This window comes from Leptonychotes weddellii, chromosome 5, assembly GCF_054177405.1.
Source record: "Leptonychotes weddellii isolate Sample4059 chromosome 5, ASM5417740v2, whole genome shotgun sequence".
NCBI lineage: Eukaryota > Metazoa > Chordata > Mammalia > Carnivora > Phocidae > Leptonychotes > Leptonychotes weddellii.
In genome coordinates, this window is record NC_138373.1 from 100,968,206 (window position 1) to 100,986,113 (window position 17,908).

The 17,908-nt window shown below is 38.1% G+C and overlaps 1 protein-coding gene across 1 annotated transcript; it reads left to right on the plus strand.

Moving 5' to 3' along the window:
- The first annotated feature begins 16,771 nt into the window (after positions 1–16,771).
- Positions 16,772–17,908, plus strand: LOC102736224 (olfactory receptor 8S1-like). Its single transcript, XM_031023667.2, is given in 2 exon segments — positions 16,772–17,250; positions 17,252–17,908. Coding segments are annotated over 2 exon segments (924 nt in total). The 5' UTR covers positions 16,772–16,983.

The following is a 17,908-nucleotide window of genomic DNA, read 5'->3' on the forward strand; positions in this document are numbered from 1 at the left end:
TACTCAGTGCTCATCATGTTAATCCCCTTCAGCTATTTCACACATCTCCCCACCCACCTCCCCTCTGGTAACCATCAGTTTGTTCTCTATAGTTGAGTATGTTTCTTGGGGTGCCTGGGTGGCTCAGTCACTTAAGCATCCCAACTCTTGATTTTGGCTCAGGTCATGATCTCAGGGTCCTGGGATTGAGCCCTGCATCAGGCTGCTCACTCAGTGGGGAGTCTGCTGGAGATTCTCTCCCTCTCCCTCTCCCTCTGCCCTTTGTCCCCCCACACTTGCTCTCTCTCTCTCAAATAAATAAATAAGTCTTTTAAAAAAAAGAGTCTGATTCTTGGTTTGTCTCTTTTTTCCTTTGCTCATTTGTTTTGTTTCTTAAATTCCACATATGAGTAAAATCATATGGTATTTGTCTTTCTCTGACTCATTTTGCTTAGCTTTATACTCTCTAGCTCCATCCATGTTGTTGCAAACGGCAAGATTTCATTCTTTTTTACATATATATATGTATGTATATTCCAATATATACATCCACAATATATATATATATCCATCATATGTGTGTGTATGTTTATGATATATGATATATATATCACATCTTCTTTGTCCATTCATCTATCAATGGACACTTGGTCTGCTTCCATAGTTTGGCTATTGTAAATAATGTGCAATAAACATAAGAGTGCATGTATCCATTTTAATTAGTGTTTTTGTATTTGGGGGGTAGATACCCAATAGTGCAATTACTGGATTGTAGGGGATGTCCACTGTCACCACTTATATTCATATATTCAGCATAGCACTGGAAGGTCTAGCCATAGCAGTCAGACAACAAAAAGAAATAAAAGACATCCAAATTGGTAAAGAAGAAGTAAAACTTTTGCTATTTGCAGATGACATGATACTATATATAGAAAACCCGAAGACCCCACCAAAAAATACTAGAATTGATAAATGAATTCAGTAAAGTCACAGAATACAATATCAACATACAGAAATCTGTTGCATTCCTATACACTAATAATGTAGCAGCAGAAAGAGAAACTAAGAAATTAAGAAAACAATTCCATTTACAAGTGCACCAAAAACAATAAAGTACCGAGGAATAAACTTAACCAAAGAGATAAAAGACCTGTACTCTGAAAACTATAAAACATTGATGAGAGAAATTGAAAACTACACAAAGAAATGGAAAGACATTCTGTGCTTCCGGATTGAGGGACTAAATATTGTTAAAATGTCTCTGCCTTCGCCTTTTTCAAGTAGGGATTTACTGTCTGCTGGGCAAATAGTGACTTCCATATGAAGTGTCCTTTTTCAGTACAGGAGCTCCCATTGGTGGAGCAAACAGCCTGTTACACTTCAGTGGGAAGAGAGTCATAAAATTCAGACCACTCACCAACAGGAGAAAGTGTTCTATCATTGATCCTAGAGGTGGAGAGAGACTACCTGCCCATGAATATGATGCACTTGCTCCATTTCAGCATATTCCTAAGTATAACATTTACATTTTACCAAAGAACTTTGTTGTACAGCTCTTTTTTATTTGAATGTCTTTTTTGACATCACACATATCAAAATATATATCTTGGTAATTGTTTGTCCTTCAGCCATATGGGCTCTTTCCACCAGAGCTTAAGAGTGTACTGGTAATTGGTCTCAAATGGTTTGTACTTAGTCATAGCCTAGTTTTCTAAATCAGAATACCAGTAGCCACCATTTGGTGTCAGAATTGGACTTTTGCTAATAACTCCAAGTTGTCTGAGTGTTAGTAGTATACACATATAAAATCATTGGTTCATTAGGATTATATAGTCCCAGAGGTGCAGCTTGTACTCTTACCCTTTGCATATCCTCAAATACTTCCTTTGTCCCAGCTCATTTGAATTGAGTGGTTTTTTCTTAGTCACTCGGTGTTAGAGAGGACAGGATACCCAAATGTGATATATGTGTCTACCAGAATCTATATTGTTCCACATGACCTTGTGTTCTTTTCTCATTAGTGGGACCCAAAAGGGATAGTAATTTGTTCTTTATTATTTGTGAAATGTCCCTAGAGGCCTCACCTTGGGATATTCCCAGATATTTGACTGATTGGCCTTGGCCCAAAATCAGCCATATAAATAAATGCCCTTGGCTTCCTCTTCCAAAGAGGAAATTATCGTATTATCAATGTAATAAATCAACTGATTTTTGAAAGTGGTCATATCTAAATCTCATCCTATCAGGTTGTGACAGTATGCCAGAGAATTCAGGTACCCTTACAGGAGGACAGTAATTGCATAATGGAGTCCATCTCACATGAAGATGAACTGTATTTGACCTGCTTTCCAGAATGTGATACAAAAGCCAAGTCACCTTTAGCAAACTGGTCATCTTTAACCTGCTAAATTCTTGAAATGTTTTCCTCAAGTCCAGCATAGCAAAGCTATTGATGGAAGTACTTTTAAAATTCAGTAGTCAACAGTCAGCTGTGCAATGGTTTTCATAAGCCATATAGGGATATTATAGAGAGAATTAGAGAAGACTTTCACTCTTTATTCTGCTGCTTTCTTAATGAGGGCTGAGGTTCACTATCTTCTAGTACTCCGATACTGCTTAGTAATTACTATAGAAGAGGGTGCAGGCAATGCTAATGGATCCCATTTAGCATGTAATTAGAACCAGGCAAAGGGTGAATTTACCCAACATTTGGTTACAAGCTGATAATGGCAATGCTCTCTATTCATGCATCACCTATCTTCTGTATATACATTTGGAACAATTTGATACCTCTACAGGAAATCTCTCACTTTCTCAATTATCTACACTTTTACTCAGTCTTGGTACCTTCTGCCACAGAATCAGCATACCACCCCAAGTTTTACTTTTAGCCCCTTAATGTTGCTTTCTGATTTCCCTACAAATATAATAGATATCATGTACCAGAATCCCTAGGGAAACTAATATGTTTTCAATGTTAAAAAAGCAAAGAGGTTATGATGGTCCTAAGGAAGGGGGGGGGTGCAGTGATCATGGATAAATCTAAAAGATGAGATCCAAAAGGTTAGAAATGAAATTCTCCGTGCCTATAACCAGATCTGCCAGGGAAAGTTGTCTTCAGCAACCATATGATTTGGTGGAGGAGCTAAGATGGCTTTCCTTATCCCTGAAACACAGCTGTATTGAGGTCAGATCCCTTAGAACACCCAGAAAATCTATCTCAGGATTGGAAGATGGATCTCCACCAGTGGAGGGAGACAGCATGGCAGGCACAAGACTTTTTTTCAACAAACAAATCAAAGCACACCTAAATAAAGGTCCAAGCACTCCCCACTGCAAGGAAGGAGGAACTCTGCAGAGGATGGATCAGTGGGAAAGAGCAGCCAAAACACAACAGCAGACTGCACACAACATACACCAGAAACACTTCCTAAAGTGCCAGGCCCTGGACAGCATATGACCTCTTTTTAATATAGCATTACTCTGAAGTGCAGGAAACATAACAATCTTTCATAACACACAAGAGATAGAAACTTAGCCAAGGGGCTCCTGGGTGGCTCAGTCGTTAAGCGGCTGCCTTCGGCTCAGGTCGTGATCCCAGGACCCTGGGATCGAGCCCCACATCGGGCTCCCTGCTCCGCGGGGAAGCCTGCTTCTCCCTCTCCTACTCCCCCTGCTTGTGTTCCCTCTCTCGCTATGTCTCTCTCTGTCAAATAAATAAATAAAATCTTAAAAAAAAAAAAAAAAGAAGAAAGAAACTTAGCCAAAATGACAAAATGGAGGAATTCTCCCCAAAAGAAAGGTCATGAAGATATCACAGCCAGGGACTTGCTCAAAATAGATATAAGCAGTATATCTGAACAAGAATTTAGATCAACCATCATAAGACTACTAGCTGGACTTAAAAAAGCATACAAGACACCAGAGAAACCCTTGCTGCAGAGATAAAAGACCTAAAAACTAGTCAGGCTGGAATAAAAAATGCTATAACTGAAATGCAAAACACACTGGATATAATCACTATGAGGATTAAAGAAGCAGAGGAGAGGATAGGTGATATAGAAGATAAAATTATGGAAAATAATAGGGCTGAAAAGAAGAGGGAAAGTGGGGTGCCTGGGTGGCTCTGTTGGTTGAGCATCTGCCTTCATCCCAGGTCATGATCCCAGGGCCCTGCTCAGCAGGGAGTCTGCTTCTCCCTCTCCCTTTGCCCCTCCCCCACCCCACTCATGCTCTCTCTCACTCTCTCTCATTCTCTCAAATAAATAAAATCTTTTTAAAAAAAGAAGAGGGAAGAAAAATATTTGATCATGAATATAGACTTAGGGAACTCAGCAACTCCACAATGTGCAATAATATCTGTATCATAAGAGTCCCAGAAGAAGAGTGGGAAAAGGGGGCAGAAGGTTTATTTGGACAAATTATAGCTGAGAACTTCCCTTATCTGGGGAAAGAAATAGGTAATCAAGTCAAAGAGGCACAGAGAACTCCCCTAAAAATGAACAAAAACAGGTCGACACCATAACATATCATAGTGAAACTTGCAAAACAACAAAGATAAAGAGAGAATTCTGAAAGGGGCTAGGGAGAAAGGTCCTTAACCTACAAGGGTAGACTCATAAATCTGGCAGCAGACCTGTCCACAGAGACCTGGAGGCCAGAAGAGGTGGTCTGATATATTCAACGTGCTAAATGGGAAAAATATGCAGCCAAGAATACTTTATCCAGCAAGGCTGTCATTCAAAATAGAAGGAGGGGTAAAGAGTTTCCAAGACAAACAAAAACTAAAGGAGTTTGTGAACACTAAACCACCCCTGCAAGAATTAAAGGGGAGACTTTGAGCAGAGAGACCAAAATCAACAAAGACTAGAAAGGAATAAAGACAATAACAAGACTAGAAAGGAGCAGAAACAATCTACAGGAACAGCAACTTTACAGATAATATGATGGCACTAAATTCAGATCTTTTAATAATTGCTCTGAATGTAAATGGATTGAATGCTCCAATCAAAAGACACAAGGTATCAGAATGGATTTTTAAAAATCCATCAATATTCTTCTTACAAGAGATTCAATTTAGACCCAAAGACACCTCCAGATTGAAAGTGAGGGGGTAGAGAACCATTTATCATGCTAATGTACATCAAAAGAAAGCTGGAGTACCCATTCTTATATCAGACAAACTAGATTTTTAACCAAAGACTGTAATAAGAGATGAAGAAGGATACTATATCATACTAAAGGGGTCTATCCAACAACAAGATCTAACAATTATAAATATTTATGCCCCTAATTTGGGAGCAGTCAAATATATAAATCAATTAATAACAAACTTAAAGACTCATTAATAATAATACAATAATTGTAGGGGACTTTAACACCCCACTCACAGCAATGGACAGGTCATCTATGCAGAAGGTCAACAAGGAAACAAGGGCTTTGAATGACACACTGGACTAGGTGGACTTCACAGATATATTCAGAGCATTTCATCCTAAAGCAGCAAAATACACATTCTCTTTGAGTGAATATGGAACATTCTCCAGAATAGATCACAAATCAGGAGTCAACCAGTACAAAAAGATTGAAATGATACCATGCATATTTTCAGACCACAATGCTATAGGCTCTGACTTCAACCATAAGAAAAAATTTGTAAGGACCACAAATACATGGAAGTTAAAGAACATCCTACTAAAGAATGAATGGGTTAACCAGGAAATTAAAGAAGAATTAAACAATTCATGGAAACAAATGAAAATGAAAACACAACTGTTCAAAACCTTTGGGATGCAGCAAAAGCAGTCCTAAGAGGGAAGTACATAGCCATACAAACCTTTCTCAAGGAACTAGAAAGTCTCAAATAAGCAAGCTAACCTTACACCTAAAGGAGCTGGAGAAAGAACAGCAAATAAGGCCTAAACCAAGCAGAAGATGAGAAATAATAAAGATTAGAGCAGAAATCAATGAAATAGAAACCAAAAGAACAGTATAACAGATCAATGAAACTAGAAGCTAGTTCTTTGAAAAAATTAGTAAAATTGATACACCCTTGGGCAGACTTACCCAAAAGAAAAAAGAAAGGACCCAAATTAATAAAATCATTACTGAAAGAGGAGAGATCATGACCAACACCAAGGAAATACAATTTTAAGAACATATTATGAGCAATTATATGCCAACAAGTTAAGCAATCTGGAAGAAATGGATGCATTCCTGGAAACTTATAAACTGCCAAAACTGAAACAGGAAGAAATAGAAAACCTGAACAGATCCATAACCAGCAAGGAAATTGAAGCAGTCATCAAAAATCTCCTGACAAATGAGTCCAAGGCTAGATGGCTTCCCAAGGGAATTCTACCAAACATTTAAAGAAGAACTAATACATATTTTGCTGAAACTGTTTGAAAAAATAGAAATAGAAGGAAAACTTCCAAACTCATTCTATGAGACCAGCATTACCTTGATCCCCAAACTAGACAAAGACCCCACCAAAAAGGAGAATTACAGACCATTATCCCTGATGAACATGAAAGCAAAAATTCTCACCAAGATACTAGCCAATAGGATCCAACAGTACATTAAAAGGATTATTCACCATGACCAAGTGGAATTTATTCCTGGGCTGCAAGGATGCTTCAACATTCACAAATCAATCAATGTGAGACATCACATTAATAAAAGAAAGGACAAGAACCATATGATCCTCTCAATTGATGCAGAAAAAGCATTTGACAAAATACAGCATCCTTTCTTGATTAAAACTCTCCATAGTGTTGGGATGGGGGGAACATACCTCAACATCAGAAAAGCCATATATGAAAAGCCCACAGCGAATATCATTCTCAATGGGGAAAAACTGAGAGCTTTTCCCCTAAGGTTAGGAATACAAAAGGGATGCCTACTCCCACCACTGTTGTTCAACATAGTACTAGAAGTCCTAGCCTCAATAATCAGACAACAAAAAGAAAGAAAAGGCATTCAAATTGGCAAAGAAGAAGTCAAACTCTCAATTCACAGATGACATGATACTTTATGTGGAAAACCCGAAAAACTCTACCCCAATATTGCTAGAACTCATACAGCAATTCAGCAACATGGCAGGATACAAAAATCAATGCACAGAAATCAGTTGCATTTCTATACACCAACAATGTGACTGAAGAAAGAGAAATTGGGGAATTGATCCCATTTATAATAGCACCAAAAACTATGAGATACCTAGGAGTAAACCTAACCAAAGAGGCAAAGGATCTATACTCTAGAAACTACAAAACACTTATGAAAGAAATTGAGGAAGACACAAAGAAATGGAAAAACATTCCGGTTCATGGATTGGAAGAATAAATATTCTTAAAATGTCTGTGCTACCCAAAGCAGTCTACACATTGAATGCAATCCCTATCAAAATACCATCGACATTTTTCACAGAGCTGGAACAAATAATCCGAAAATTCGTATGGAACCAGAAAAGACCAGAATAGCCAGAGGAATGTTGAAAAAGAAAACCAAAGCTGGTAGCATCACAATGCCAGACTTCAAGCTATATTACAAAGCTGTAATCATCAAGACGTTATGGTACTGGCACAAAAACAGACACATAGATCAATGGAACAGAATAGAGAACCCAGAAATGGACCCTCAACTCTATGGTCAACTAATCTTCGACAATGCAGGAAAGAATATCCAATGGAAAAAGGACAGTCTCTTCAACAAATGGTGCTGAGAAAATTGGACAGCCACATGTAGAAGAATGAAACTGGACCATTTCCTTACACCACACACAAAGATAAACTCAAAATGGATGAAAGACCTCAATGTGAGACAGGAATCCATCAAAATCTTAGAGGAGAACACAGGCAGCAACCTCTTCAACCTCGGTCACAGCAACTTCTTGCTAGACATGTCTCCAAAGGCAAGGGAAACAAAAGCAAAAATGAACTATTGGGACTTCATCAAGTTAAAAGGCTTCTGCACAGCAAAGGAAACAGTCAACAAAACTAAAAGGCAACCTACGGAATGGGAGAAGATATTTGCAAATGTCTCATCAGATAAAGGGCTAGTATCCAAGATCTATAAAAAACTTATCAAACTCAACACCCAAAAAACAAAGAATCCAGTCAAGATATGGACAGAAGACATGGACAGACATTTCTCCAAAGAAGACATACAAATGGCCAACAGACACATGACAAAATGTTCAACATAACTCGGCATCAGGGAAATACAAATCAAAACCACAATGAGATACCACCTCACACCAGTCAGAATGGCTAAAATTAACAAGACAGGAAACAACAGATGTTGACAAGGATGCAGAGAAAGGGGAACCCTCTTACACTGTTGGTGGGAATGCAAGCTGGTACAACCACTCTGGAAAACAGTATGAAGGTCCCTCAAAAAATTAAAAATAGACCCAGCAATTGCACTACTAGGTATTTACCCCAAAGATACAAATGTCAGGATCCAAAGGAGTATATGCACCCCAATTTTTATACCAGCAATGTCTACGATAGCCAAACTACAGAAAGAGCCCAGATGTCCATCAACAGATGAGTGGATAAAGAAGATGTGGTATATATATAAAATGGAATATCAGTCATCAGAAAGGATGAAATCTTACCATTTACATCGATATGGATGGAACTGGGAGGTATTATGCTGAGTAAAATAAGTCAATCAGAGAAAGACAATTATATGGTTTCACTCATATGTGGACTATAAGAACGCAGAGGATCATAGGGGAAGGGAGGGAAAACTGAATGGGGAGAGAGGGAGACAAACCATGAGAAACTCTTCACTATAGGAAACAAACTGAGGGTTGCTGGAGGGGAGGTGGGTAGGGGGATGGGGTAACTGGATGATGGGCATTAAGGAGGGCACGTGATATGATGAGTACTGGGTGTTATATGCAACTGATGAATTACTGAACTCTACATCTGAAACTAATGATGTCCTATATGTTGGCTAATTGAATTTCAATTTAAATAAATAAATAAATAAATATTTTTAAAAAATTTTTTAAAACAGCCATCCCCACTGCCATCCCCAGAACTTTGCTTCTCCTGCCACCACCTATTTAGTTTTCTCTTGCTGTAAGACATATTACCACAAACTTATCTTAACACAATACACATTTATTGTATCACAATTATACTGTCTGTTTCTGTGGGTCAAGAGTGAGGTCACAACTGAGTCGGTCCTCTGCTGCACTTGTGATGTTGACCATATTACCTTCTCATCTGGATGTTCTACTGGATGAGAGTCGTCTTCCACGCTCACTCAAGTTTTGGGGAGAACTCATTTCCTTGCAACTTTACGATGGAGGGTCCTGGCTTCTTAGTCACTGGTAGCCACCCTCAGCGCCTTTTGGCTGCCCTCAGTTCTTGGAAACCACCTGCATTTCCCTGCTGCATGGCATTCTATAGGCTCTCTCAACGTGACATTTTACTTACTCAATGCCAGTGGGAGAGCATCTCTCTGCACAAAAGGGTCCAGTCCCTTTTTTAATGGCTGATTAAGTCAGATTCTCCCAGGATAATCTTCCTTTTGATTAATTCAAAACCAAGTCATTTTGGACCTTAATTACCTCTGCAAAATCCCTTTACTTTGCTTTATAACATTGCCTAATCAAGGAAGTGACATCCCTTACCTTCACCGTATTCCAAAAGTCACGTACATTCTGTCCCCACCAAGGGGTGAAATTATCCAAGGAGTGACTCACTGGGGGTTACCTTACAGCATTTCTGACACAATACCTCCGCTACAAAAGAAATGCTCTGTACCCAGTCATTTTCCATCATCTTCATTTCTGAATCAAAGTGATCGGTTGAATTTAGGTCCCATCTTGCACCCTTGCTTCAAAGGAGGTTAGATAATGTAGTTTTTTATATTACAATTTGTGAAGGCAGGACTCGTGATATAGAAATCATCAAAATTTAGAGAGGGTGTTCATAAATGGTGAGCTGTCAGTAATGACTCATATCTACCAAAAATGTAAATTACCTCAAGTGTAGGAGAATTTTCAAATATATTAACAATATGCAGTGTATAAGTCCAGAGTTAATTCTGGCTAGAATATTGCAACCCTGTCCTTATTTCCAGGGGTGCTTGGGGCAAAAGTGCTGACCTTTAGCCAAAGCTGAAAGGAATATACCAACCTGCGATTGGTGTATTTCTGTGCTAAGTTATTTTTTCAGCTTATGTTTCTTTTTTTAAGTTTTTATTTTAATTCCAGTTAGTTAACATACCATGTTATATTAGTTTCAGGTGTACAGTATAGGAGTTCAACATTTCCATATATTGCCCTGTGCTCATCATGACAAGCACATTCCTTAATCCCCATCTGTGCTCAGTTCAAAACATACTAGGGGAACCCCTGGGTCAGTTTGTCAGCATTGTTTATAGAAAATGTACAGACTGGTGGCCTGCAGCACCTAGTTTCTGTTATCCTGGTTTCTATTCTTGAGCAGGTCATGCAGCTTGTTTTGGACTGTGTAATCAAAAAAGTGTGGAATACCCCTCCTCAGATGAGGTTTTGATTTCTCTGAGACTAAGCTATCTCACCTGTATTTTGGTGGCTCATGACTTGAACATAAAGCACATCATGTGTGGTTGAGAAAGGACTTTGGAAATCCTACTGAGGGAGTAGCCCTCTAGTTTTAGATACTTAGACATAGTGTCAGAAATGGTTTTCAAATTTTATTGAATATTTTTATTCATGTTAGATATATTTTGTTTAAACCAATTAACATTATATTTGTTAATTTATTTCCCAATACTAAGTCATCTCTTCAGTCTCTAGAGTAATACTTATTTGATAAAGTTGGTTTGTAATGGATAGATACAGTTTTTCTTATTTTATGGAAGTTTAGTTTTAGCTAGTCATAGAAGTTATAGTTTTAGCTATTTTAATTTTTTATCAGTATTTGCAAGTATGATTTTTTAACCTTCCATAGAAGTGCCTTTATTATTTATAGTATTTAGGAAAGGAATAAAGCTCTAGAAAAAATGACATTTCCAAAATAAGATCTTCAGCAAAGGCTGGGATATAGTGGATGAGTTTTGATAAGGTCCAGTTTGAAGTCTTGCTCTCACTGGCATTTATTTTCAGGTTGTAAGGATGGTTCTCTCTGACTCTATCATCCATCTTTGGTCCCTAGTGACTGTTCCAGTGAGCTTAGCTCTCTGTCAGCCCTCTCACCCTCAGCCAACTCTTCACTGTCCAAAATTCCATAATTGCCAAGAACTTCCTTTGGGGTGACTTGTTCCATTTGCAATCTGGAATTTCACCAGTTGAGACTACAATATTGAGAGTATCATCCATCTCCAGAACATTTTCATCTTCCCAAACTGAAACTCAGTACCTATTAAACATTAACTCCCATTTCTCCTTCCCCTACCCCCTGGAAACCACCATTCTATTTTCTGTCCGTATAAATTTGATTACTCTAGGTACCTTATATAAGTGAAATCACATAATAATTGTGTTTGGTTTATTTTACTTAACATAATGTCATCAAAGTTTGTCCATGTTGTAGCATGTATCAGAATTTCCTTCCTTTTTAAGTCTGAATAATCTTTCATTGTAGGTATACACCGTGTTTTGGCTATCCATTTATCTCTTTGGTTTGGTTGGGTTTGGGTTGTTGCCAACTTTTGGCTATTGTGAATAATAATGCTGCTTTGAATAGTTGTGTACAAATACTTGTTTGAGTCTTTGCTTTCAATTCTTTTGGGTATATACTCAGGTAGAATTGCTGGACCACATGATAATTCTGTGTTTAATTTTTTGAGGAACCATCATAGTGTCTTCCCAGTGCCTATACTGTTTTAGATTCCTACCAGCAACATACAAGGATTTCAATTTCTCCACATCCTCACCAACACTTGTTATTTTCTGTTTGGGGTTTTTGCAGTTGTTGTTACTGCTGTTGTTATAATAGCTATGTTAATGGATGTGAAATGTTATCCCATTGTGGTTTAGATTTGCCTTTCCCATTGATTGATTTTTGACTGTTAGATGAATTTTGCATTCCCAAAATGAAACCCTCTTCATTATGATATATTATCTTCTTAAATTGTTTGTCTAGGGCACCTGGGTGGCTCAGTCAGTTAATCATCTGCTTTCAGATCCTGGGATCATGGGATGGAGCCCCACGTAATGCTCCCTGCTCAGCGGGGACTGCTTCTCCCTCTCCCTCCATCTACTGTTCTGCCTACTTGTGCTCTCTCTCCCTCTGTCAAGTAAATAAATAAAATCTTTAAAAATAAATAAATAAAATAAATTGTTTGACTATATTTGCTATATTTTGTTTGTGATTTTTCCATCCATGTTGATAATTATTGGACTATTTTCTTTTCACGTTCTTGTCAGATTTTAGTATCAGAGTTATTACTGACTTCGTAAAACAAGTTGAGAACTCCTCCTACTCTATTCTCTAAATGAATTTGTGTGTAAAATTGGTAATATTTCCTCACCAATGAAGCCATGTAGGCTAGAGTTTGCTTTATGGGAAATTTTGTAATTATGTGTTTAACTCATTTAACAGATATTGGAGTATTCAAATCTTATATTTCCTTTTATGTTAGAATTGTTAGGTTGTGTTTCTTAAGGGTTTTGTATATTTAATGTGTTTGCTACTTATATTTTCAAGAGTAAATGGTAAATTTGTGCATAATATCCTTCTACTAACTTTTTAATGCCTATAAGATTGTAGTAATTCTTCCTTTTCATTTCAGGTATCACTAATTTTGGGGGGTCAGTACTGCAAGTTTATCATTTATTACTAATCTTTTCAAGAAATCAACTTTGGCTTTGCTTATTTTCTCCGTTGTACATCTGCTTTTTATTTTATGTTTACTGCTCTTGATTATTTTCCTCTTTCCACTTTCTCTGTATATATTTGCTGGGTTTTTTCCCAAGCTTCTTGAGGTGCAAGCCTAGAAAATTGAATTCCAATCTTGTTTTTGTAATAGAGGTATTAAAAGATTTCTTGTTCCTTTTAGCACCATTGTAGCTGCATCTTACAAATTTAGATACATTATTTTCATTTTCTTTTAGTTCAAAATATTTTCTAATTTCCTTTGCAATGTCTCTTTTAATCTATGCACATTTACAAATGTATTTGGAAACTTTTCTATTTATCTTTCTTGTATTGATCTCTAGGTCAATTTCACTATGCCAGAGAGAATTTTTACTTTATTTCAAATCTCTAAAATGTGATCTATTTCATTAAATTTTTTATTTAACTTTATTTACTCAAACTTATTTATTTCTATTTATTTTGTCATACTCTTAGTTGATATTTAACTCTTCTGCAGCTCAGGTTCCTTTTTGTGTTTGGCCCTTTTTGGCTTTGTATTGAAAACTTTGGGGAAAATTTCACAAACCATTCAGAAACACAGACATACCAACCAAATGTTTGCAAAATACAAAGTATGCACTTTATATACAAGCATGTATATACATAAGTCATATACAACATACTTACTTCCAAGTAAGTTCTCATTGCTTCATTGCGGACCAATCAAATACTCTTGGCCCAATCTGTTTCCAATCAGTTCCCTCTAAACTAACGAAAGTTCACACATAACACATACACCAAACCAGTAGTTCCTTAATTCCACATCCAAGCAAGCTCCATGAATTTAAACTTGCTCATTCTTTCTTTATTCTTGTTATTTTTTTCTTTTTTTATTAAATTTTACTTAGTGAACATACAGTACAATATTGGTTCTTGGAGTAGAATTCAGTGATTCATCACTTACATACAACATCCAGTGCTTATCACAACAGGTGCCCTCTTTAATACCCATCACCCATCTAGCCCATCTTCCACTCACCTCCCTCCATCAACCCTCACTTCATTCTCTATCCTTAAGAGTTTCTTATGGCTTGTATCCCTCCCTCCTTTTTTCTTTTCCCCCTTCCCATATGTTCATCTGTTTTCCATCTTAAATTCCACATATGAGTGAAATCATATATTTGTCTTTCCCTCACTGATTTATTTCACTTAGCATGATACACTCTACATCCATCCACATCATTGTAAATGGCAAGATTTCTTTTTTTTTTTTTTGATGGCTGAGTAATATTCACTGTATATATATACTACATCCTTTTTTTTTTTTTTTTAAGTAGGCTCCATTCTGGCCGTGGAGCCCAATGTGGGCCTCAAACCCATGACCCTGAGATCAAGACCTGAGCCAAGACCAAGAGTCAGATGCTTAACCAACTGAGCCACCCAGATGCTTCAACATCTTCTTTATCCATTCATCAGTCAATGGACATTTGGGCTCTCTCCATAGGTTGGCTATTGTTGATAATGCAGCTAAACATCATGTACCCCTTTGAATATGTATTTTTGTATCCCTTGGATAAATACCTAGTAGTGCCATTGCTGAATCATAGAGTAGTTCTATTTTTAACTTTTTGAGGAACCTCCAAACTGTTCACCAGAGTGGCTACACCAGTTTGCATTCCCACCAACAGTGCAAGAGGGTCCCCCCTTCTCTGAATCCTCACCAACACCTGTTGTTTCTTGTGTTGTAATTTTAGCCGTTCTGACAGGGTGGTATCTCATCATGGTTTGGATTTGTATTTCTCTGATGATGAGTGATGTTGAGCATCTTTTCTGTAAGTCATCTCTATATCTTCTTTGGAAAAATGTCTATTCATTTCTTCTGCCCATTTCTTAATTATTTGCTTTTTGGGTGTTGAGTTTGATAAGTTCTTTATAGATTTTGGATACTAACCCTTTATCAGATATGTCATTTGCAAATAAACTTGCTTACATTCTTGAGTACGGTTGCTAAAGTCCTTGACTACAAAATTGTCTTCAAATTGTGAGTACTGGGAATAGCAGAGTTGTCATTCCCCTGAGCTTCCCAGCCAGGGAATTAATGCTCAGGGTGTCTAAACATAGCTGTTCTGAGGATTAGTTAGACCAAATAACCAAATGAGTGGCTGAGACATTTTATAAAGGAACATGTGGAAATCCAAATGAAAAGGCACCAGGATGAAGGCATTTGAGATCATTTGAAAGAAGCAATTGTCCTGTGGCTATTTGATATTTTTAGTTCAGAATCTAATAATACATCTAGTTATCAATAGGATTTTATGAACTTAACCATGTTTCAGGATGCAGAAACTATCTTTTCTGGTTCATTCATCTTCTTAGAAACTGGATTTAAATCACACTCCTATAGCCTTCTTGGGCATCAGATTGTCTTACCAGACAGAATTTATAGGTAATCAGGATTTGGGTTCTAGGAAGGGCTTTGCAGCTGGGATCATGGGTGAAGAATTGATAAGTAAGGGCTCAGGAGTCACCCTTGTGGGTAAATAAGTCTGGACTAGACCTTGCATTTTCAGCCACGATTAGCTAAAACCAGGAATCAGGCTGGGGCACCCTGGTGAATCCTGAAAGTTTCCTAAAGTTGCCTAAAGTTTCCATAGTTGGAAACTATGGGTAACATTGTTTAACTGCACTCCCTGATGTTAAAAACTAGATACAGAGTCTTAGAAAAAAGTGGAATCTAAGGACAGGAACAATATCTGGTCATGAGAATGGGACTTGGAACTTAGACAATGAGAAAGTGTTTAAGAATCAAGATCAGAGAGGTCACAACTGTGGTATATACAAGACTGAATGTTTATAAGCAGCCCTTCTAGACTGGACAAAGAAAGGTAAGATCTACTTCCTTTGAGGCAGGGGTCAGCAGCAACTGATGATTTCAACTGAACATAGGGGCCCTGTCAAGCACAAGCTGTCACAGAACTGAGAGGATAAGTTCCCGATCTTCTCTTTCCCTCTCCCTGTCCTACCCTGTCTAGGGGAATTGTTCAGAGCATGTTGCTCTGGAGAGGGTCTCCTTTCCTAGCTGTTCCTTTGGGCACTGGCATGATTTTCATTCATATACTTTGCTTCCTTCTTTTTCCAGAGTTCTCTGCCCAACTGAGATATGCATCTATCCCAGATAATAATGTAAGTGCAAGTACCAAACGTACACCTAGAGCCCCTAATACTTCCTGTCTCATTTACAGCTGCTCTTTTTGAAAACAGTCACAATAACCTCCCCTTCTGAGTGAAATTGCCCTTGAGATTGTAAAATAGTTTAACTTCAGAAGGGAACCATACCAAAATGATCTCAAAATGTCAATGTTAAGCCACCTTAGTGATTTTCTTACACCTCCTTTAGGCCTTTAGGAAACAACAAGTGCAGTGATTGTTGCAGCAAAAACTTAATTCCTGATAGTACATCACCCTGTAAGAGTGATTTGCTGTCTGACTTCTGCTTACAGTTGTAGCCCCTGGTAATGATAAAAATAATACATGAGCTTTCTGTGTAGATATTTTTCTAAATACTTTATATATATATATTTATCCTTGCAAAAACGTCATAAGATTGGTACTGTTATGGCCTCACTTTACAGACAGGAAAACTGAGGCCCAGAATAGTTAAGTCACTTGTACAAGGTCTCACAGTTAATTAGCAGTGAGCTGGGATGAACCTGGGCTGATGCTGACCTGTGACTATCTATGCTGCTCATTCATACTCTAGGGTACAGCTATAAAGAACTATTCAGTTTCCTAGTTCTTGACTTTTGAGCACACTTTTCTTTCGATTTACATGTCTCTTTAGAGGAAGCTTACATTTTCTTAAAATCTTGGTTCAAATACCTCAATATTAATTCATTACTGAATCTTCCAAAATTCATCTTTAGAACACCATTGCACCATCACCATGGTTTCTAACTGTCTATCTTTACATACATATCTCACTGAAGTGGGACCTTTAACGAGAGAGACCATGCCTTTTCCCCACTACCTTTAAAATGACTGATATAAAACTAGTGGCCTGGTGTAGAAGCCAAAAATTTATTTGCTGATTAATAGTGATAATAAGAGAGAATCAATGCCATGTGAAATCTGACGGGAGGATAGAAGAAACTTCACTGCCATGATTTTTCATGTAATTTTTAGGAAACAGCCTTCGTAAATGGCCTTGGTGAATCACAGCACCATCACTGAATTCCTCCTCCTCGGGCTGTCTACCAACCCCCAAGTCCAGACTCTGCTCTTTGTGCTGTTCCTGAACATTTACTTCCTGACCATCTTGGGGAACCTGATGATGCTGCTGATGATCTGGGCTGACTCTCACCTCCACACACCCATGTACTTTTTCCTCAGTCAGCTCTCTTTCCTGGACCTTTGTTTATCTTCAGTTACTGTGCCCAGGATGCTGAGAGACCTCCTATTGGAGATAAAAAACCATCTCAGTAAGGAGCTGCCTGGCTCAAGGCTTCTTTGTGTTTATCACTGCAGGGACTGAGGGCTTTCTGCTTTCAGTAATGGCCTACGACCGTTATTCCGCCATCTGCCACCCACTCCTCTATGGACAGATGATGAGGAAACAGCTCTGTGTGCAACTTGTATCGGGCTCATGGGGCTTGGGTTTTTTTAATGCACTTATCAACATCCTCCTAGCTACCAACTTGGACTTCTGTGAGAGCCATATCATCAGCCACTACAGCTGTGAGGTGCCCTCTCTCTTTCCTCTGTCTTGCTCTGATATCTCCACCAACCTCATAGTGCTGTTCTGCTCCACCCTGCTTCATGGGTTTGGGACCTTCTCCCCAATCATCTCATCCTATGCCTGCATTCTCTCCACCATTCTGAACATCAGCTCCACCTCAGGCAGAAGCAAGGCCTTCTCCACCTGCTCCTCCCACCTCATGGCAGTGATCTTCTTTTATGGCTCAGGTTTTCTCAGCTATCTCATGCCAACCTCAGGATCCCTCCTAGAGTTGATCTTCTCTGTACAGTATAGTGTGATCACCCCCATGCTGAATCCTCTCATCTACAGCCTGAAGAACAAGGAGGTGAAGGCAGCTCTGAAAAGAACTTTGGAAAAGTATTTGTAA